Genomic DNA, 22270 nt, shown 5'->3' with positions numbered 1-22270 from the left:
CGCCCCAACTCTTGGCGGCATTAATTGTTTAAAGAGCCTATGTGTGGCTCTACCCTGGCCACAATTGTTTACCCAGGCCCAGAGGGGCCCATGCTCTATTGTTCAGGGGGCATCATTATTCCTAGAGCCCCAGGTGGCTCCAACGTTTTGGCCCCATCATTTCTAGAGCCCGTGCGTGGCTCCAACAAAGGGGGCATAATGTGTTTCAAGGGCCATTGAGAGCCCATGCCTCATTTCCCTATTTCCAGCTGCCCAGCAAGTAGTGGGCAGCTGCACCGTTTAGGCGCACAGTTCTTTGGGGGCATGTCTTGTGAAGTTAGGAGTGAGATGCACTCCTTTGCCCCATACTTTCCCAGCTGCCCAGCAAGTAGTGGGTAGCTGCCACGTTTAGGTTTGTGCAGTGGCGCACCCTTGACTTCCGCTGCCTAGGCAACAGCCCTGACTCTTTGGACATAGGGCATTTGAACCCCTTTCTGAGATGGCCAGTTGGCCAGGGGGACTGTTAGGATTGTAGGGCGCCAGGCCCTACTGTGATTTTGGGTGCTAGGAAATGTGATTCCTGTAGAGTGACATACGCACCTGTGTTGATACCTTCAAATGTGTTTTAGGATTGAGGTTGGTTTGCATATTATTATTTATGCTAGTGAGATTGGTTTCCTAATGTAGTTATACTTAGGAGGTTAGGGTCTAATGCGTTTAGACTTGTGAGATGATTTCCTCGTGTTTATGATGGTGAGGCTGGCGCAGAATGTAAATCGTGCCTAATGTGATGCTGTGCATAATGTAGTTTATGTTACAGGCCGATGCTAAGTACAGTGATTACCAGTAGTTACTGGTTGTGTCCTATGTTTATGATAAGTCCTACATTTACTAAGTTCCCTTTGTGATGGTACTGACAGTGGTCCAGTTGGCCCTGTCGGGTGTAAATATTCCCTTGTAAATATGACCTAGTGCCAGGTGGCACCATGTATAATATGTGCTTACTATTCTAATGTGTTATGATAATACAAAGGCTATTTTTATATATAACATTATGTGGAGTGCCTTTTGTGGTGTGCCGGGGATGTTGTTGCTGAGTGCGTGCGCAAAAGCTTTACACATTGCCTCCGGGATTTTAATGTATACTGGGTCAATTACATGTCACAATACAATAGGATATAAACAGAATTTTAAATGCGACTTTTGTTGTCTCTCATAAATGTTTAAAGAAAATGCATGGTGCATTTAAAGCACTTGTGGCGAGAGAGTATGAGGAAAAGGCATACTAGGGAATGATTTTAAAATGTACTCAGAGGGTGAAATTGTAACCGGTTGGTATGAAAGTGGGGATAAGCTCAGGCTGATTCAACCACATGCTGAGCCACAATGTAATTGACGAATATGCTGACATGATTTACTCTGACTCAGCAGTTTCAGCTTTTCAGAGACGCCACCCTTGATAAATCCTTACCATTAATAATCAGTATTTTAGCAGTCCTATAGTATTTTCTGCACCTCTTGTTGAGGCCTCAAAACACTGTCCATTTAGGCTATTAGTAGGACCCAATCTTACAGGGCATGTATGTGGATGGGTGTAGGTTGTGGTGTCATCTAAAGTTGAGTTTTCATGTTGTGCGTGAGCGCCCCGCGTTTACATCAAATGTGTTACATAAGCAGGTAAAAATGCACTTAAAATGTCAACAGTAAAATGTCAACTGTGTTGCTTTTCGGAGACCCCAAGTCTTTTTTATTATCCCTTATGGTGATGAAATCAAAGATTTGTCTGGCAGGACAAAAGAAGGTTCCCCCTGAAGGAGAAATGGTTGGAGTCTGTTGTGGCGCCAAATTAGCCCACCCCCCTGGATACACGGCTAGACCACCAGTAAATCACTTTATGGCAACCAAGTTGTGATAGAAGCCCGACCACTGGAGGCCCTTTTTGCACCACCAGTAGAACTATATGTAGAATGCACCCAGGTGTAGCAGAAGTCCCAAGACCATGGAGGAACATTTAGACCCGGGTAAGATAATTATATTCCCTGGTGAAATCCACCTTCGAGGTGTGCACTGTACTCTTGCATCCAGACGGTCCTAGAAATGGAACAAACGTACATCTTAATCCCATAAATTGGAGAATAAGGTCAAGGTTTGGCAGCTGAAAAGGAGCTGGACTTGCAAATGGTGCAATCGTGTCAGCAAGGACAATTATGACAGTAAATCTGTCCTGACTTACCTAATTGCTCATGAACAGGATACATTTTAAAACCTCTTACGGAGTTCAGGCATTTTGCTGCAGAAATCTGTGTTCCCAGCAATTTTGAGGGGATAAAAATGGTAAGCTAACTCTGGTGGTTAATGCACTTGCTCACGATCTTTGTTTTGTCTACACACAGTCGTACTATATTGTGCCTGTTGCACAGGAAAACATAACATACAGATAGCAGATTTGTACTTCAATGTTGATAGCTAATTGGGTTACCAGGTGACAGATTTTTTTTACTTGCAGCTCACAAGTTACAATCCATCGAATATAGCTGAGTCGGCTATAAACTGGCATCAAGGAGCTACAAGCAAACAAGGCATAGGTTTAGAACTTTTTTTTTCCATCTTTGCTAATTCTAAGGTTCCTTAAAATACCCCAAACACTGCATTACTTTTTTAATCCTTACTTTGTGTTGCTCCCCATCAAGCACTCTTAACATATAATAGCTACAAGAATGAATATATAACTTGTACACCTTATAACCCTTATTGTCTTATGTAATATTTCGCTCAGGTAAACTTGCACCCTTTTCTTCCCCCACATCTTTCTGTAAACTTCGATCTGCATATCCAGCACATCTCCGTTCTCTTCCTACTGCCGATTTGCTCTATCCTTCTGCAAGTAATTTGTCACCTTCCATTCACCCTGCCTCCTCTCTCGCTTCTCACCTGTAAAAACATGTTTTTCCCGTTGGTGAGATCAATAATTCACAGCTGTGTATTCTGCCTACGCACCCTTGCATATAAAATACAATTGACCCATATGTGACTATTGGTCTGTGCGCGCTGCAGAGAGGCCAAGGATTGCATGAGCATGAAATCTGAGCAGATTTTTGACCCTGTAACTAGCACTGTGAAACCTGCACTCCATTCTGTGTCAACTCCAGGCTCCCAACTCTGCCCAGTCATGAACAGCCGTACTCGCCCTGGGCTCACGAAGTCACCTAGAGGTGACTCCGTTCATAGTTTGCGCTGCACAAGCCTCACGTGTTGCATGGAAAATACCACGGAAACACTACATCTGGAAAAACCATCTACACTTAAGCAAGGCAAGATTAAAATAAAATGGGTGAAATGTGAACAGACTGCATCGCTTGCCTGGAACATGTTTTTATAGTCCTTGTTGAGAAATCAATTATTGCTTTTGCTCTTAAAGTAAGTTTTTATTTATTCATGGTATAAGTACTGATAGGTCACACAAAAGGTCTCCTATGATAGCCTAAATAAAGAGATACAGCAGCTGCTGTTCAGTAACTCCATAGAAAACAGAGCAGGCTTGTTTTTAGGTCTCGCCTGAGCCAGCGCTTTAGCGCTGCTCTGGTGAGAGCTTTAATAAATGGGGGATTGGAAGTGCAAACTAGTGCTTTTCAAGTCTCCAAATACAGTGCATGTGCGCCGGGCGCGCGCACCATTCGGCAGCCTGCCTGATCACTTTTGCGGCCGCTTTGATGTTCTCAGTGAGCCGCACGGCCACTGAGCACATCAAAGCGGCCGCAAAAGTGATCACCATTTGCCACCCCCTCCCTTATCCCACTTCCTACTTGTTATATTTACCATTCGTCATCATGAGCCGTCCTCATTCGTCTCACAAAATGTTGAAGTGTTTAGAGGCAATTAGTTTTGTCCTTTCGGGTGTAAAAGAAAAAGTATTAACTCGTATTGACCCAATACGAAGCTCTTGACTCCTCCCCTAAAGCTCCCCTAAATGTGCCATGATGACATTTGCATTCCACTGGGAATGGTTAAGGGTTTTATGTGTGCTGGATGTATACTTTCCCATATATTACTTTGAAGTGAAGCCCGCATGAGAGAAACGTCCTGTCACACAGTGACATTGAGGGAACAAATCAATGTTAGGCAGCGCCTTTACAGCGGTGGCGAACCCCTGGACCGAAGGAGACGGAGCCTAAACTGCTGCCTCCTTCGCATCGCCATCCTTGCATACAGGTGTGAGTGCTATACATTTGAGCATCAAAGCTTATAAAATGTGGTTTATTCCTTGTATTTATAGCTTACTCTAGTGTTTAGGATGTTCTTCCGCTGACGTTCACTTCACACCTCACTTGACCCGCATACACCTCGTCTTGGCCTAGAAACCTGTCTTGTCATTGCCCTGAAGACGGCAGTCTGTGACCTCGTCCGTGCCCCGGTGGCAGGTCATGTGTCACGGCAGGGAGCGTTTGCACGTAACTAGCTCAGTCACTTGCTGTAAGAGATCCTCCCTCTGCCAGTACAGGGCAGCGAGCCCCGGGCGGACAACTCCCAGCGTGACACAGCGGGCGTCGGGCCCTGCGCACGGTTTCAGGCTGTTCAACCAGTCCCCCCGTCTCCCAGGAGTACTTACTGGCTTTTCAGTTCGCACGAGTGTTTGGCAGGCCTTGTTCTCAGATGTATACTCTGTTTCATGCTTTCTGAGGCGCACAGCATGCTGCTTGTTCTGCAAGAGCCAAGCGCGCCTTCTGGTCTCGGGGCTTGGCAGCAAAGCAAACCAGCATTGGCATAGCCAATAGGTCTTGCCTTTGGGATCTTATAAGTGTTTAGCCATGCAATTAGTTGATGTTGTTGCACCAAGGATATTGTGCTGCATAGTAAATACTTATAAGGTCCCAAAAGCGAGACCTATTGGCTATGCCAATGCTTGTTTCCCTTAGAATTGAACTCTCAGCAGCGGAGCCCCTGGAATCCACAGGCCTTGGGATAATCGCTTAGACTGCACACACTCTGTCTGGCTGCCCTGTCACACAAACACGGAGCATTCCCATTAATCTGTCGTTATCCTGCAAGCACGTGCAGGAGGCAGAAACCCCGGCCTGCAGGCACACGTGACACTTTAATAATAATATAAATGAACACCGTTCTTGGCGGTGAGTGGGCAAGAGGCCTTGGGAGGGCCTGGCCCGCCTGCCCCCCCCCCCCCTCCCCCTCCGAATTAACCGGGCCAAGGGCAAGCACATATTAAGGATTACCGGGGCACAAGGCCAAAATTAATTTGGGGGCCCCTTTTCACAACAGCTTTGAATGTATGCCCTCTTAGGCTAGATACTGACGGTCCACATGCACACTGGCCCACATTCTACATTTATTTGTATCTAATATTCATGGGTAGTGATGTGTGTTTTCAATATTCTAATACTGCAGCAGCTCACGAATGTTATTCCTAATGATGTTTGTGATGCCCGCCGATTTCTCATATGTGAGGTCCTGTTTTGATGTAAAAAAAATGGCTCTTGCATGTAGTTGAAAAACAAACATTTCCCTTCAAAATGTCTGTAATAGACTCCCATACATCACCCACGTTAAAAATATAGGAGCACGGTATTTAAAGCAATCTGTTTAAGAAACATTCAAGGTCACCAGGGTAAGACTCTCTGCAGAATAGAGATGGCTCTATCAGGCTTTGCGCTAGGCACACTTTGCCCATGCCTTCAAACGTCTCTGCTTTTGGGCACCACCGGAGTGGTGTACCATTGGACATCCAAGGGCGTTTGGGTTAGGATGAAAATATTGTCTGCGATTCGTATCTTCAATTTAGAGCAGGTCAGAGTGTTTACTTTATTTACTATATGTGCCAACGTCATAGTTAACTAGTAAAATCGGATGTGGCCTGCCGTAAAACGGTAAAAAAAATGTCAGTGCATCTTTTAAAGCGGAAGCAATATAAAATCGCCATCATATTTGCGATGTACATAGTTTGTGCCGTATTTAATCGAAAATTAAAATCTAAATATTGTTTTAGGGCTTTCTGCTCACGCTCATGTTGAACTTCCGTATTATTCCAAGTTTCTCTTGATTGCGGCGTACCTGGCCTCTTACAACCCAGCGCGGACAGACAAGCGTTTCTTTGTGAAGGTAATTTCGATTTTTTTAAGTCGGCACTCTGCTCACATCAGTGCTTTTGACTTTGCTTTTCAGTGAGACAGTTTTGTTTGTCTTGTTGTTACTTGTATGTTTGTGTTCTGTTTGTGTTCCCATTATTGAGAAAATGTAGATTGCTACTGATTTAAACACCTCGCCAGGTTTTATGCAATCATCATCGGACTCGTTTTACTTGTGGGTCTGCGGGGCCTCTTCCTCAAGATTGATGTAATATCTTCAAATAAAGTTCCACTCCACGTTCACAACAGCCTGACCCTTATTTAACTCTGTCTGTTTTCCAACTGTCACGTATGTATTTAATAAAGTTTCAGATGAATTCAGCATGATGAATTCGCCGTTGTAGGTGCACTGACCGTGAATTTCCTGCATACACTCGTCTTGTTCCACTGTATGTTTTGATGCACCGTGAGAAGGTGGACTCCTTCGTCCCGTATATGGCTTAACCAACACATTGTATTCTATGATATTGTAGCACTTGTACAGTGCTTATTGCGCTTGGGTGGAGGTGTCCAAGTGCTCTTCAGCGAGTAGCACGCTACTCGCTAACCCAAAAGGATTAGTGGTGGATTAGTATAGAGAAATAGGAGTTAATTTGAATAAGATAATGGTGGGATAGAAAAGGAAAGAGTTTGGTGTTTGGGAGATCATAGTAGTAAGAAGAGGTTTGGGGTAGTTCAAAGGAGGGATACATGAGGGAAGAATTTAGAGAAGGGGTGTTTGGGAGATCATAGAAGTAAAATGTTTGGGGTGAGTCATTAGGGAAGAGTCTAGAAAGGATTATATTGAAAATTATAGTAGAATGATGTTTGGGATGAGTTAGTGGAGGTAGAGGATATATTGAGAGGGGTTAAGGGTGAGACAGTAGTGCATTGAGTTTTTTTCTTTTTTTTTTTCTTCTACAGTAGGTGTAAAGTAATATAAAGATACATGCCTACAAAGAGAGGGTATACATGCATAAGGAAGATAATCTACTGAGATATAAAGTTTTATAGTGTAAACTCATACTTTAAAGTGTTGCTGTTATTGAAGCTGATTTGAATATTTTTATAACATTTTTTTTCTTTTCCTCTATTTCACTAGTGAAGCACTTGTAAAATAAAATAGTTCTGATAATGACCTATTTTGATAAAACAGAGATCCATAGACATCTAATCAAATAACTTGCATCACACTATACAGTGACCCATAAACATGTTAAGCATATTATATATTTTAAATCACAATGGTTGGTTTCAGTTCCTATAGGTGAAGGGGGATACAGCCAATAATTATGTGCTGTAACAAGAAGAGGGGTAGTCTCCTGGGATAGGTGAGTGTGCAAAGAAAGAGGAAGGTACTCCTTAGTTTGGTACGTAGTGCCCTCACACACCCTTTCGAGTGTATAGCATCATCATCGGGCAAAGTTGCTCCTCGTGGGGGTGGCGCTGCAGTCCCTCACGGGCCCCTAGGGGCTCTCTGGCGGAGATCTTTAAGGAGTTGCCACAGTTGTGAGTGCGGGTATGTGGGAAGGAAGTGCTAGTGAGTGTAAGTTAAAATGGGTCAGGAGGCCCTGACAACTTTATTCGTAGGACCCCTGATCCAAAATAAAAGTCCACGGGGATGGAGATGCACGTTTGTGCCGTTACGAGAGGGGAAACAAGACCAAATAAGTTCCCACTTCTCTCAACCCGTGTAGTGTGTGATAAAGTGCAGTTTTTAAAAGGGGGTCGACATGTTTCGCGCTACAGATTGGTCCCTAAAGGATCCTAAAGCGCTTCATCAGGACCAGGTGGAGAAAAGAAAACGGGAATCAGGAAAAAACACCCTGTATTCCTTAGATAAACCTAGTTAAGGTATATGACAATAATAGTCTCAGGACCCGTTTTTATACTAATGTCCTTGTTCACAGCCTAAAAAAGGAGACAAAAGGAGGGGGGGAGGGGGGAAAGAGGATAAAGCACAGATATTTAGAGCCCAGTGACATATTAATTACATATGTTCCAGTAGAAAGCAAGCTCAAAGTCACAAGTGCACAGACTGTGCCCAAGTGCCAGATGCATGAAACTGGTGAAGCGTCGGTGCGTCTTCGATGAAACATGCATTGTAAAAAAGAAAATACTGTGGGGTGCCTTCTACCTAGGTAACGGAAAGCGGCAGTGTCCTAGGTGTGCAGCTGTGGCGGAGATACACAGGGTGAACTACGCTACATCGGAGTCATAGACTGGTGCCGAATGGTGATGGTATGATGCATGGGTGATAGACATCTACCACCTGGTGCCATATCATAAGCGGTGGCCACCGGTCTAGTGACTTTAAGTGAAGAAAGGGAGTGACGCTGGTCAGAATCTAGACCCCAATTGGAGTCGGTATGGACGAGGCATGCCTGGAGAACAGGAACTGGCATAGGTACAATTAAAAATCAAAGGTACTGGTGTGGAGTCAGGAAACGATATTTCACAATACCCAGAGTGAAGTAAGACGGTTATACACATACAGTGGTAATAACACACTCAAAAACAAAAAACGCATACCCTCCCAGGGTCGGAGAAGGGCTCCGTCGGATGTACCACGGGGTGAGGCTAAGAACAGACAAGAAAAGGGGGGACCAAATTACAGCAGGAGAACCCAGCGGTATTGCCAGGAACCAACACAGCATCCTATGTACAGAGGAAGAGTTACTTACTCAGGATACAGCCTCACGGAACCGGAAACCTACCCGTCCAGCGGTACTGCCGGTAGCATTCTAAACCGGGAAGCGGATCTCCCTAAATACAGAATTCAGCGCGGTGGAAGGCGGTGGCGTCATCACGTAGCGTGAGGGGAGCTCGTCAGTTTCTGTCCGAAAGGGGGCGGCCATGTTGGAATGGGAATAACAAGTGTTGAAATAACACCGTATGACCCGATAGTAGTACTCGATCTAGTCCAGTTGAAATAAAGCCCGGGGTGGGTTTGCTAAAACCAAAATACTTAGTGACTATGTACCCTGTTTTATAGGGAATCAGTATAGCGTGAGGGGCGGACCCATGTAGGGGTTAAGAATAGGGATGTGCCCTATGTTCCGTATCTGAGTACGATGCTGGTAAGTGTTTTAGAGAAAAAGGGGCGGCCATATTGGAGCGGTAAAGGGAAGATACAAGCCTAATGGTCACCTTGTGTATACTGCATATGGTATAATGCCAATGCAAGTGATACCTAAACCCAAATGAGCGTTTAACCCACTGTAAGAAATCGGTCAGAGATGACAATAGGGTCGGGACCAAACGGGGGTTCAAAAAGGGGGGTGGGGGGGGGGAAGTTGTTCATGTTACGTGCCTGGGTACGGAATCGTCTTACTATGGAGGTAGTTGTCAGTGCAGACTGATATTACGTAATATTACTGGACCCTGTTCCTTAAGTTCAATGATAGGACGTGAAGCACCTAAGATTGGCTAAGTATGACAACAGGATGATCCATATGTAGAAAAGGATCGGGATCCATCAGGAGGTGTGCTGGTGTACTACCTGATTTAGTCTGAGAGGCTAGGTGATGGGCACACTTTACAAATGACTATGGTTGATAGTATGATTCATAGTCTCAAGAGAATATTACAATGAAATGTGTGTGTTTTTTGTAAGGTTCTTAATACATCTATCCAGAGTGTCAGGGATTAATGTGATTGGTCTACCCAGGGTATATCTTCGTTCAGTCCATTTTTGTTGCTCCTGAGTTTAAACACCCATTGTTGTTCTTGTCTGAATAGTGTGGTGGCTGACCACTAGGGGTTGGATTCGATGATAGTCCAATGCAAACTTTCTGGAGGATGGTTCTTTTCCAGAAAGTGACTTTGCAATCTTGTGGCTGTGCGTTTGCGACGGATGGTGCTCTTATGCTCCCCAATTGGGACCTTCACTGGTCTGGTAGTCATGCCAATGTACTGAAAGCCACAGGGACAGGTGATTAAGTACACGCAGTTCTTAGTATTGCAGTTTGTGTGCCGTATCTGTTTCCAGAACCTTGGGAGTCCCAAGTCTAGTTCCTTGGTGGTGCTTGTCTGGGGGCATGCTGCACATGAGCCACATGGATAATGTCCAACCACTGGAGGTAAGTTCCATAGTGTGGGTTGTATCTGAATAGTTTTCTTAGGACGTGTGTGCACGAGCATGTCCCTAAGATTCTGGGTTCTTTTGAAAGAAAAGAGTGGTTTTGGACCTGGTTGGAACTGTCCGGTTTCCAGGATCTTCCAATTCTTCTAGATGATTTTCTGAATCTTGTTGGAGTTGGGTGTGTAAGATGTGACACACGTCAGAACATCTGTGGTAGGTTTATCTTTTATTTCAAGTAGGGCTCCTCTATGATTGTTCCTAGCTCGTTTACGGGCTTGTTTCACGATTTTCTTTGGATACTCTCTTTGAATCAGGCTCTTAGTTAGGGTGTCCGCCTCTTTTTCATATTCTGTGATGGTATTACAGTTGCGTCGTAATCGTAGGAACTGGCCCACCGGTAAGTTGTTTCTTAAAGATTTAGGGTGGTGGCTTTGGAACAGGAGGAGACTGTTCCTGTCAGTCGGTTTTTTATAGTTAGTGGTCATAAGAGACCCGTCTTTCAAAGATATGAGAAGGTCTAAGAAAGGAATGGACTCCAATGACATAGTGCCAACAAAATTTAGGAATGGGTTAAGAGTGTTAATCCATGTGAAAAAAGTGCGACACAACTCTTCGTCCCCTCTCCAGAAGATGATGATGTCGTCGATGTACCTTCGCCATAATAGAATGTTGTTGTTGTAAGGATTGGCGTCTGTGAGGATATGTTCTTCTTCAAAGTCCGCCATGTACAAACAGGCCAGACTCGGCGCAAAGGTGCTCCCCATGCTGGTCCCCTGGACCTGATGGTAAAGTTGTTCTTCAAAAGCAAAGTAATTCTCTTTCAATGCTATGGTAGCGCAGTCACAGATGAAAGTGACAGGTGTTTCGGATGGCCATGGGTTCACGTTACGGAGCACCTTGTCCAAGACTGTGAGTGTCGCATCTTGGGGAATGTTCGTATATAAAGCCTCAACGTCTAAGGTGACTAAGAGGGTAATCGATTCTGGTGTTTCAAATTGTTCAATAAGGTTCAGAACTTCTGTTGTGTCTCTCGTAGGTAGAGGTCTTAGTTACCAAAGGGCGTAAGAATACATCACAGAATTTGCTGAGTGGTTCTAACAGTGAATCGATCCCAGAGGCAATGGGCCTTCCAGGTGGGGGGGTGATCCCCTTGTGGATTTTTGGTAGGCAATAGAAGTACGGAGTGCGGGGGTACTTGTTCATAAGGAATGAAGCCTCATCCTTTGTTATCCAACCTTCTGCCTCCGCTTCCACAGTCAAGTGCTGTATCTTGGTGGAGAGACGTGTAGTCGGGTCTTCTTCAATTGGTTCGTAGTACCTAGAACGAAGATATACCCTGGGTAGACCTATCAAATTAATCCCTGACACTCTGGATAGATGTATTAAGAACCTTACAAAAAACACACACATTTCATTGTAATATTCTCTTGAGACTATGAATCATACTATCAACCATAGTCATTTGTAAAGTGTGCCCATCACCTAGCCTCTCAGACTAAATCAGGTAGTACACCAGCACACCTCCTGATGGATCCCGATCCTTTTCTACATATGGATCATCCTGTTGTCATACTTAGCCAATCTTAGGTGCTTCACGTCCTATCATTGAACTTAAGGAACAGGGTCCAGTAATATTACGTAATATCAGTCTGCACTGACAACTACCTCCATAGTAAGACGATTCCGTACCCAGGCACGTAACATGAACAACTTCCCCCCCCCCCCCACCCCCCCTTTTTGAACCCCCGTTTGGTCCCGACCCTATTGTCATCTCTGACCGATTTCTTACAGTGGGTTAAACGCTCATTTGGGTTTAGGTATCACTTGCATTGGCATTATACCATATGCAGTATACACAAGGTGACCATTAGGCTTGTATCTTCCCTTTACCGCTCCAATATGGCCGCCCCTTTTTCTCTAAAACACTTACCAGCATCGTACTCAGATACGGAACATAGGGCACATCCCTATTCTTAACCCCTACATGGGTCCGCCCCTCACGCTATACTGATTCCCTATAAAACAGGGTACATAGTCACTAAGTATTTTGGTTTTAGCAAACCCACCCCGGGCTTTATTTCAACTGGACTAGATTGAGTACTACTATCGGGTCATACGGTGTTATTTCAACACTTGTTGTTCCCATTCCAACATGGCCGCCCCCTTTCGGACAGAAACTGACTAGCTCCCCTCACGCTACGTGATGACGCCACCGCCTTCCACCGCGCTGAATTCTGTATTTAGGGAGATCCGCTTCCCGGTTTAGAATGCTACCGGCAGTACCGCTGGACGGGTAGGTTTCCGGTTCCGTGAGGCTGTATCCTGAGTAAGTAACTCTTCCTCTGTACATAGGATGCTGTGTTGGTTCCTGGCAATACCGCTGGGTTCTCCTGCTGTAATTTGGTCCCCCCTTTTCTTGTCTGTTCTTAGCCTCACCCCGTGGTACATCCGACGGAGCCCTTCTCCGACCCTGGGAGGGTATGCGTTTTTTGTTTTTGAGTGTGTTATTACCACTGTATGTGTATAACCGTCTTACTTCACTCTGGGTATTGTGAAATATCGTTTCCTGACTCCACACCAGTACCTTTGATTTTTAATTGTACCTATGCCAGTTCCTGTTCTCCAGGCATGCCTCGTCCATACCGACTCCAATTGGGGTCTAGATTCTGACCAGCGTCACTCCCTTTCTTCACTTAAAGTCACTAGACCGGTGGCCACCGCTTATCATGATATGGCACCAGGTGGTAGATGTCTATCACCCATGCATCATACCATCACCATTCGGCACCAGTCTATGACTCCGATGTAGCGTAGTTCACCCTGTGTATCTCCGCCACAGCTGCACACCTAGGACACTGCCGCTTTCCGTTACCTAGGTAGAAGGCACCCCACAGTATTTTCTTTTTTACAATGCATGTTTCATCGAAGACGCACCGACGCTTCACCAGTTTCATGCATCTGGCACTTGGGCACAGTCTGTGCACTTGTGACTTTGAGCTTGCTTTCTACTGGAACATATGTAATTAATATGTCACTGGGCTCTAAATATCTGTGCTTTATCCTCTTCCCCCCCCCCCCCCCCCTCCTTTTGTCTCCTTTTTTAGGCTGTGAACAAGGACATTAGTATAAAAACGGGTCCTGAGACTATTATTGTCATATACCTTAACTAGGTTTATCTAAGGAATACAGGGTGTTTTTTCCTGATTCCCGTTTTCTTTTCTCCACCTGGTCCTGATGAAGCGCTTTAGGATCCTTTAGGGACCAATCTGTAGCGCGAAACATGTCGACCCCCTTTTAAAAACTGCACTTTATCACACACTACACGGGTTGAGAGAAGTGGGAACTTATTTGGTCTTGTTTCCCCTCTCGTAACGGCACAAACGTGCATCTCCATCCCCGTGGACTTTTATTTTGGATCAGGGGTCCTACGAATAAAGTTGTCAGGGCCTCCTGACCCATTTTAACTTACACTCACTAGCACTTCCTTCCCACATACCCGCACTCACAACTGTGGCAACTCCTTAAAGATCTCCGCCAGAGAGCCCCTAGGGGCCCGTGAGGGACTGCAGTGCCACCCCCACGAGGAGCAACTTTGCCCGATGATGATGCTATACACTCGAAAGGGTGTGTGAGGGCACTACGTACCAAACTAAGGAGTACCTTCCTCTTTCTTTGCACACTCACCTATCCCAGGAGACTACCCCTCTTCTTGTTACAGCACATAATTATTGGCTGTATCCCCCTTCACCTATAGGAACTGAAACCAACCATTGTGATTTAAAGTACTGATTTTGGGAGCATTGGTTCAGGACCTTTCTCTAAACAGCTCCTTGTCCCCTCCTCTCCTTTTTGATTTACAAGCATATTATATATATATACATGAGTGTGTATGTATGTGTATATTTTTTAAGCAGTCCTAAAGATCTATACATTTTAAAAACCATAATTATGCATATTTGTACCAAGAAATACACCTATCTAGATAAATCTAGTCAAATTATAAATGTTTACATACACAGGGATATGCTGTACATTAGTGTTTTGAGTATGGTGGTTATGTAGAAAAGTGCTAACTCTTGAGTAGTCTTCTGAAAATAAGATGGTTATTCGTGGATCTTATGTTTGTGGGTAATGAATTCCATAGTTTGCTGCTTGAACAGAGAGAGATGTACCACCTATAGTCTTAATTTTTTTTTTTTTTTTTTTTTTTATATAAGGTCGGATTTTGCAGTGAGGTGCCATTTTTGAGCGGAAGTTTATTGTTAAATGTACTTGGTGGTTTTATTTGAGTCCTGTTCCATGTAGTACTTTGTGAATGATACAAAGCAGCCTGAAGATGGATCTTCTAGCAACTGGTAACTAATGTAGGGCCTTCTAGGTAGGGGAGATGTGGGCTTGGGTCTTTACAGTTAGGAGTAGTCTGGCAGCAGGGTTATAAATCCATTGCACTTTCAGAGTTACTAAAGATGATCCGTGGTAGAGGCCTGTTTGAAATTTAGTCTCTAGTTGGCAGAGGTATGCACCCTGTCCAAGTAGGGACAACAATCCTAGTCCAGGTAAGTCACAACACAACCTAAATTATTCTGTGCTCACCCTCTGGTAGCTTGGCACAGAGCAGGCAGGCTTAACTTGGAAGGCAATGTGTACAGTATTTGTGCAATAACTCATGCAGGAACACAGTGAAAACACCCACAAATTACTCAATAACAGTTAAGAAAAATAAAGTATCCCGTTGTAAATAAAAAAAGACCAAAACAACAATCCAATATGCAAAAGTTGAGATTTATTTTTAAAGACTAAAATGAGTTCTAGCGCTTAGAAGCAAGTAGCGCTAAAAAGGAGACTTTAGGTCGCGCTGGACCAGGGCAAAGTCATTGTTCTTGCAGACCACGATGAAGCGCTGGCTGGCTACAGGACCCACCCAGGCCCTGATGAACAAAGTACCTTTCCTGATCGTAACCGGTGAGATGCGTCTGTCGAGGCCTGCAGAATGCGCCAATCTTCTCCACCCTGTTCCGAAGACTGGTGCCTGAGTCGTGAGGAATCGAGCGATGCACTGGTTTTCTGCTGCTCAGTTGAGTAGGTGCGTCTATCTCACCAAGCTGCACAAGCAACAATACGCTGTTCGATGCGATGATCTCTGGAGGCAAGGCACTGGTTCCCAAGCGATGTGCCGGTTTTACTCCCGCTTCCTGGTTGAGGCGCCGCTTCTGCTATGGTCAAACAGGAGATGCGTCAAAATCCATGTTGCAAGTATCTGGGTCACTTCCAGTGACCCCAGGAGCAGGGGTAGAGACTTTGATATCCCAGAGTGTCTAGCAAAAGGAGGCAAGCCAACAAGCCCAGCTCTTCTTCAGCAGAGTCCGAGACCAGCAGGGCAACAAAAAGAAAAGCAGGTCTTCCAGATCCGCAGTCCAGTTGAGTCCTTTGAGCAACACAGCAGCTCTTCTGACAGAGGTTCACTTGTAAATCAAGAAGTGTCTGATTTGGTGGGGTCAGAAACCCAGTACCTATACACAAATTTGCCTTTGAAGTGCGTCAGACTTCAGGCCTGGGAATGGACCATGGAGCGGCGTCTGCTTAGACGGCCATCACCTGAACGGCACCATTCTGGTGATCCTGGGGGATGTGCTTGAACGCTTCCTCCCGTCAACGGAAGAAAAGCTGCTCTCCCTCCAGGAAGTCCAGGGCTAGATGGCAGGAGGTGACTGCAGTGCCGGACCCGGCTCTGGGAGAGGGTGAACAGCCAGCAAGATCGCTAGCCCCGCACGAAAACTTGTCAAACACTCTAATGATATTTCGCTCATTAGATGATGTCTCCGCCTCTTCTCCTAAACTCTCCCACCTCCTTGATTAACTCCCCTCAATCTTTTGATTTTTGTTCTCACCGCAGATCGGTCATGGACAGGGGTGGCGGTGGCTGAGGGTATAAGGGGCATAATTATTGCCCCCTCACTATTAATTGAAACATTTACTGCCTGTTAGTTAACTGCCTGTTTCGCTTTCATGACTTTAGGGGTGTCAATGCCTTGACCACCTTGGCCTTACTGGTTATTAGCTCACCTCATAATGCTATTTGAATGCCGTCAGGAATCGGGTCCTTTTTATCGGGCTCTTTGAGACCACAAATGTTTCCATCGTTTTTAGTCCGCTTCTTAGGGTAGTTTAAGGGATGCTTCCTGGGAAAAAGTGTGGGGTGGGGAGTTTTGGGGTGGCTTGGGCGGGGGGTGTGGGGTCTGTTGGCCCTAGAGGCTTGGATTGTTTTAACCATGTTATTCCTTTTCAGGTCATCGGCGGCAAACACTATAAAAGTTTGTGTTTCCAAACTATGCTTCCTTTAACTCCACTAACTATTCATGGTTTCTGGCAGGGTCTGCTCACATCCCTCACGATCTGCCATGGCCCCCACCTAAATTAAATGTTCTCTCCTGGAACATCCATAGCCTCGTAGACCGGATCAAACACTCCACAGTACTACGGGACATTAAGCGGTGCAAACCAGCAGTTGTTTTATTACAGAAGACTCACTTACTGGGCACACGGTGTGCCTTTCTTGGACGATTTCAGCATGACAGGATTTTTCACTCTGTTTACGTGAGGCTCCAGAGGGGTAGGCATGCTGCGGCATAAATCCTTTCCACTGCCAGTTGTTAGACTTGTAGATTCTATGGGGTGCAATGTGGGATTCGAGGGCTGTTTGTAAGCCAGGCACTAACATTTTGTATCCTGCTATGTCCCTCCACCGCTGTTACAACCCACTCTCCGCTCGCTTTGATCCTTTATCTTGTCTCTTCCTTCGGGGTTCACTGTGGTTGGTGGGGACTTTAATGTAGTTTCCCACCACCAACTTGATGCCGCAACAAACCCCTATCCGGGCCGGTGCACTCGCTCAATTTGCTTGCCCTCCTAGGCTCCTGGCCTCCCGCTATACGGACCTACACGCATCTTTCAGCAGCTCATGATGTGGCAGACCTAGTTGCTGTTCAGTCAATGCGCATCTTCCCGCGTGGCTTCTCCGATCATGCCCCACTCTTTCTTGAATGGGGGACTCAACCTGGCACACTTCACCCAGCTTGGAGATTCAGTGCCTGGCACTTAGACTCCAGCATGCGTCGCCTTTGTTGAAGAACTGCAAACCTCTTAGAAATAATGTGGTCTCAGTGTCATCGGTGGTTACGCTGTGGGCGTTGTGTGAGCCCTCCTTGAGGGGTCTTCTCAAGGGTTATGTACGCCGCTGTGAGACACAAGTAACACAGATTACGGACCTGGAGGGTCAGATACTGCGCTTGGAGGGTGTCTTACGTGATCGGGACACAGATTAAACTCGTAGACTCCTGGCTATAGCCAGTACTGAATTGCGACAGATTTCCCTCCAGGAGGCCGAACCATGCTGGAGGGCCTCCACACAGAGAATGTATGAGTCTGGTGATAAATCCAGCAAATTGTTATATTGGTTGGTGACCTAGGGTATTTCTGAAAGGGTGGTGCCGGAGGTCTGAGATTCGACCGGGCACTTTTGGGAAGAACTCTCTGATATTGTTCTTACCTTGGCTGATTTTGACTGAACTTTGTACTCTGGGCACCTCCCCGCCTTTACCAGAAGTAACTAACCCCATTTTAGATAGCATACTGCTGCCGTCCATTCTGGACTCCTTAACTCAAGAGTTGGACCGGGCCCTCACTGTCTAGGAAATACACTGGTGTGCGCACTGCTACATTTGGGAAGACGGCAGGGCCAGACGGCTACCCTATTCAATATTATTAGCAGTTCTGAGATATCCTGACCCACCCCCCTCCCTGTCATCTATTACATTTCTACACAACCCTGATACAGCAGGGTTTCTACGACTGAAGGGGACTGTGCCACTATAGTGATCCTTCCTAAGGAGGTTTTTTCCTAAAGACCAGTGCTCGACTTACCTCCCCATTTCCCTCAGTAACACTGATGTTAAGATCAATGCGAAAGCCCTGGCTACTCGCTTGGCTCTGGTTCTAACCTATCTTTTTCATCCAGATCAGTGTGGATTTATGCTGGGCTGAATCACATGCCACTTCATTCAGAGGGTACACTTTGCCTTGTTCTGGATACAGGAACACAATGGACTGCTGGTCCTCTTGCTTGTAGATTTCACCAAGGTCTTTGATACGGTCTCTTGGGACTTCTTGGACAGGGTCCTGGTGTGGGCGGAGTTAGGAGATGCATTCCTTCGAATGGTCTGCCTCCTTTACTGCAAGCCTACTGCCCAAATACTGGTGGACTGTCTTCTATCCCCTCCCTTTCCCATCAGAAGGGGTACGCGCCAGGGCTGTCCACTTTCCCTGTTGCTATTTGCCATCGCGATAGAACCCCAGGCTTATCTTATTAGCAGTGACCCCGGCGTTGGGGCAATGGTTTTGAAGACCGGATTGCACTATATGCAGATGACATTCTTTTGTGTCTGAAGGATCCCTGGCTCTTAGCACCCCGGTGTCTACAACTCCGTCTGTATGTTGACCATCAGGTCTTTGGATTAACTAAGGCAGATCCAGTCTGGTGGAGGTAAAGGGAGATGCGATGATGCGGCTTTGGTGCCCGGATATTCCCACTCGGTGCAATTCTTTTAAATATCTGGAACTGCACATGTCCCAACCCCACCAGACCTAGCTTGGGCTCTCAATTTTTGTGGGCTTGCTCGATTGAGATTTCGGCAGCTGGGCCACCCTCCTACTAAATCCACTGAGACTCATCACCCTCTTTAAGATGGTGCGTTTACTACGCTATTTATACATCTTGGGTAATTATCCCCATCCTATCACTCGCAAATGGTTCAGCTCCTTGATCTCTAAAATCACGAACTTTGTATAGGCGGGAGGTAGACACAAGGTAGCTTTCCAAATTGGTGTGCCGATCCCCTTTTGATGGCGGTCATACTCTGTCAGACATTTATCTTTATTATTTGGCAGCACATCTGGTTCTTATTAATGAGTGGTTAACTGGGGATTGGGGTGACCCATCTTATCGCCTACAAATCCATAAAGTGAGTCTCGATGGTCTTGTGGATCTCTTGGGGGGGCGTCTGCCTTCAAAACTGCCCTCTTGTACACATGCATATTACCTGCTGGGATCACCGGCTCACTGAGATGACGCTTCTGTGGTGGCCTACTTGGCTCAATCAACTCTGTACCTTGGAAGGCTTTGCCCCTGGGATCTGATTGGGATCTCCTATCTGGGAGATGTACATAAGGGGAGGCACCTAGGGGCCGATTACGATGTGGTCGTAAAAGGCTCCTCCCCTCTGTCAAAGCCTTTACGACCGCATCGTAATAGGACATTCTGATTCCTCATTACAATGGAGGCGGTCGGAAAGGAATCAGTTTGCCAGTCGGAATGTGGCCTGTAATCCCAAGGGTGGTCTTTCTGCCCTTGTGTTTACGATATCTGGTTTCGGCAGCCTTTCTGTGCAGTCCTTTCCGACACGAAGGCTTTCGGAACTTGCATTTTATGGCCCCCAGCAGGGCCCCCTAGGGTGCACAGCCTCCAGTTGGTGGCTGAGAGGGCACCTTTGGTGGTGCTCCCCCCCCCCCCCTTTTGATGCCTGCACCTCATGACAGACACCTTGAGGTGCTTGCCACGGGATGCAGGGATGAACTGCACCTCCCATTTTTAAATGGATGGTGCCGCCATCTTTAAAAATGTTAAGGTCTAGTGTTTCCAGCCACACCTGTTTCCTATCAAGCATGCCTCCTTGCACTTTAAAAGATCGGGCTCTGGCAAACCTCAGTTAGGTTCCGACGAGCCACGAGAAGGTACTTCCTTTGGTGATCGCGCTCCCTCCAGCATGTAAGTAGGACAATGGCATGTCCTTAAAAAAAGCCAAAGAGACCACGCTTGTTTGTTTAAAAACCACCCTGGCGTTAAAACCTTGTTTTTCCTTCTGTCTCTTTTTTAAAATACCCACAATGTCTATTTGAAGGCGCCCTACACCGCTCGTGTGAGCTCATGGAGCGATAACGATAAAATTCTAAAGTATGTATTATTATGGCACGTCCTTTTGAGAGCATGAATACCATTATTTTTTTTTAGATCAAGACACACCGTGAGATCAGTTTAAAAAGGACGAGTGCACAGACTTTTGCCAAACATCTCCCATTTTTTTCAAGGCCTGTCATAGGAGTACGAATGCGAGTGCTCGTTTGCTGTGATCATTAATCTGTAACCTTTTGGGGCACAATCAGAGTGTACATATACTTCCTTTATGTATGAATGTATTGTAACATAAGATGTATCTTGCTAGGAGATACATATGTATGATAGAATGTTGAGTAAATGTGATACTGGGCACTAGAAATCACAAGGAGTGTTCTTTCAGATGATTTATGAGTAGGATATTTACCAAATGGTACCATTACCTACAACAGAGTTGCACAAGAGAAATATATCACAAAGCTTAAAACTTTCCACGTGATGGTGATGTGAATAGATAAAGATAAATGATGAAAGCCATGATTTATCCAAAATATTTTTCTTTTCAGGTTCTTAAGATCTACAAGTGGTATATTTTTCTACTCCCATAACAGGGAACAAAGGACAGCGTTTGTGACTATCAGGCATATGTACATTTATTCTATCACCCATTGAGGTGTAACAGGGATCGGTTTTTTGGTCCTGAGGAAGAAAGCCAAGGGGATGGCTTCTGAAACATGTCGACCTTGTAGGAGGTGACTCATTATAGTACACAATCTACACCTCCCCACTTTTACTTTTCTCAGCCAGGGAAGACAAAGTATTTTCGTTCCACTAGCCAGAGAATTTGTAACCATCTCACATTTTCTTTTCACGATCCCACGCACTACACATACTCACCAATCACTGAATAAAGTGCTCCTGCGTCTATGTAAGTCGTAGCACGCCCCGTCCCGTAGAGGGGCGGGAAGACCCCAATGATGAAGCATGACACTGAATCAGGTTTCAGTGTGTGAGGGGTATTTTACAATTTTTTGAAACATTGTCCTTCCCACAAATTGAGAGAAGGAGCTCTGATCCTTTTGCACCATTTTTCATGTATGACTAAACACTTCAAATAAAAATTAAAATAGCAGCACACACATGGGTGCATATATATTCACATAATACATGGTAGAATCCCTATGTTGGATAACAGTATCAAGAGGAGGACGATTCTACCTTTTTTCCTCTTCACCCCCTCCTTTGATTTTTTTGATTTTCTAACAATGTCTCATATTCCCTTTCCTTTTTTGAACGATTTTCTATGGTAACTTTTTATAGGTGACCCATTTCTATGTAATTCACTTCTTCTCTTTTTTTTTTTTTTTTTTTTTTTTTTTGTAAATGAGAAATTTTATGAAATCTGGCAATTTGTAGCTTTTCTTCAGGCTACAAACATCTGTGATGTTATACGGTACAAGGTTTGATATACATACATGTTAAAATTAAACGTGCTCCGAAATCCTTCACATCTTGCTAGTCAATTGCATACGACTGAGGGTTCCCATGGAAGAGAACTAGGATTACAGATGAGTAACTTTTCCTTCTTTGAAAACGATTGGGAAGTGTTTTGCGAGGTCTGTCTGGTAACGTTGTGGGCTGAAGTTGCAGTAAATGGCGGTGATTTTGTTGCTGTAGAATTGAGAGACATGTTGCAGGGGTAGTACAAAGAGTAGCTATGTGAAATATTTAGAGCTTTGCTTTCTGCGTGTTTATGATAACTACTTTGTCATCCCAGGCCACCATCCCCCAAGTTCTTCATGCTTTGTCCCCTTGACTAAACAAAATAAATGCTGTAGTACTACTAATCATGTTGCATTCTAGGCCAGTCTTGCCTGATGTTTGATTATATTGATCGTTATACCTTATATCTGTGTTTAGCATTGCATTCTTTCTTTCATACTTTAGCATCACGGCAAAATTAAGAAGACTAATTTCCTGAAAAAGCATGAAAAGGTATGTCAACGAAATAGGATTCTCATATGTTAGTTAACCTGTTGCAGACAAAAAAATTGGTCTATAAAAAAAATCTGTTCAGTGTAACTTTCAAGTCCATACTTATGTGGCCATAAGCTTGCCATACATGTTTAGAGTATTTTTAATTTT

General features: G+C 45.1%; 1 protein-coding gene across 4 annotated transcripts in view; it reads left to right on the top strand.

The window, feature by feature from the left end:
• Nucleotides 1-22270, top strand: part of ORC5 (origin recognition complex subunit 5) — a 287421-nt gene that overhangs the window by 117517 nt on the left and 147634 nt on the right. For all 4 annotated transcript variants that reach the window (XM_085653960.1, XM_085653959.1, XM_085653956.1 and 1 more), the window contains 2 exons: nt 5978-6090; nt 22073-22120. In XM_085653960.1, coding sequence (XP_085510086.1) covers nt 5978-6090; nt 22073-22120 — 161 coding nt within the window. The remainder of the gene's footprint in view (nt 1-5977; nt 6091-22072; nt 22121-22270) is intronic.

The sequence above is a fragment of the Triturus cristatus genome, chromosome 4_1 (assembly GCF_964204655.1).
Source record: "Triturus cristatus chromosome 4_1, aTriCri1.1, whole genome shotgun sequence".
Taxonomy (NCBI): Eukaryota; Metazoa; Chordata; class Amphibia; order Caudata; family Salamandridae; genus Triturus; species Triturus cristatus.
The sequence above is the reverse complement of the archived record's forward strand: the minus strand, read 5'-3'. Positions and strand labels throughout refer to the sequence as shown.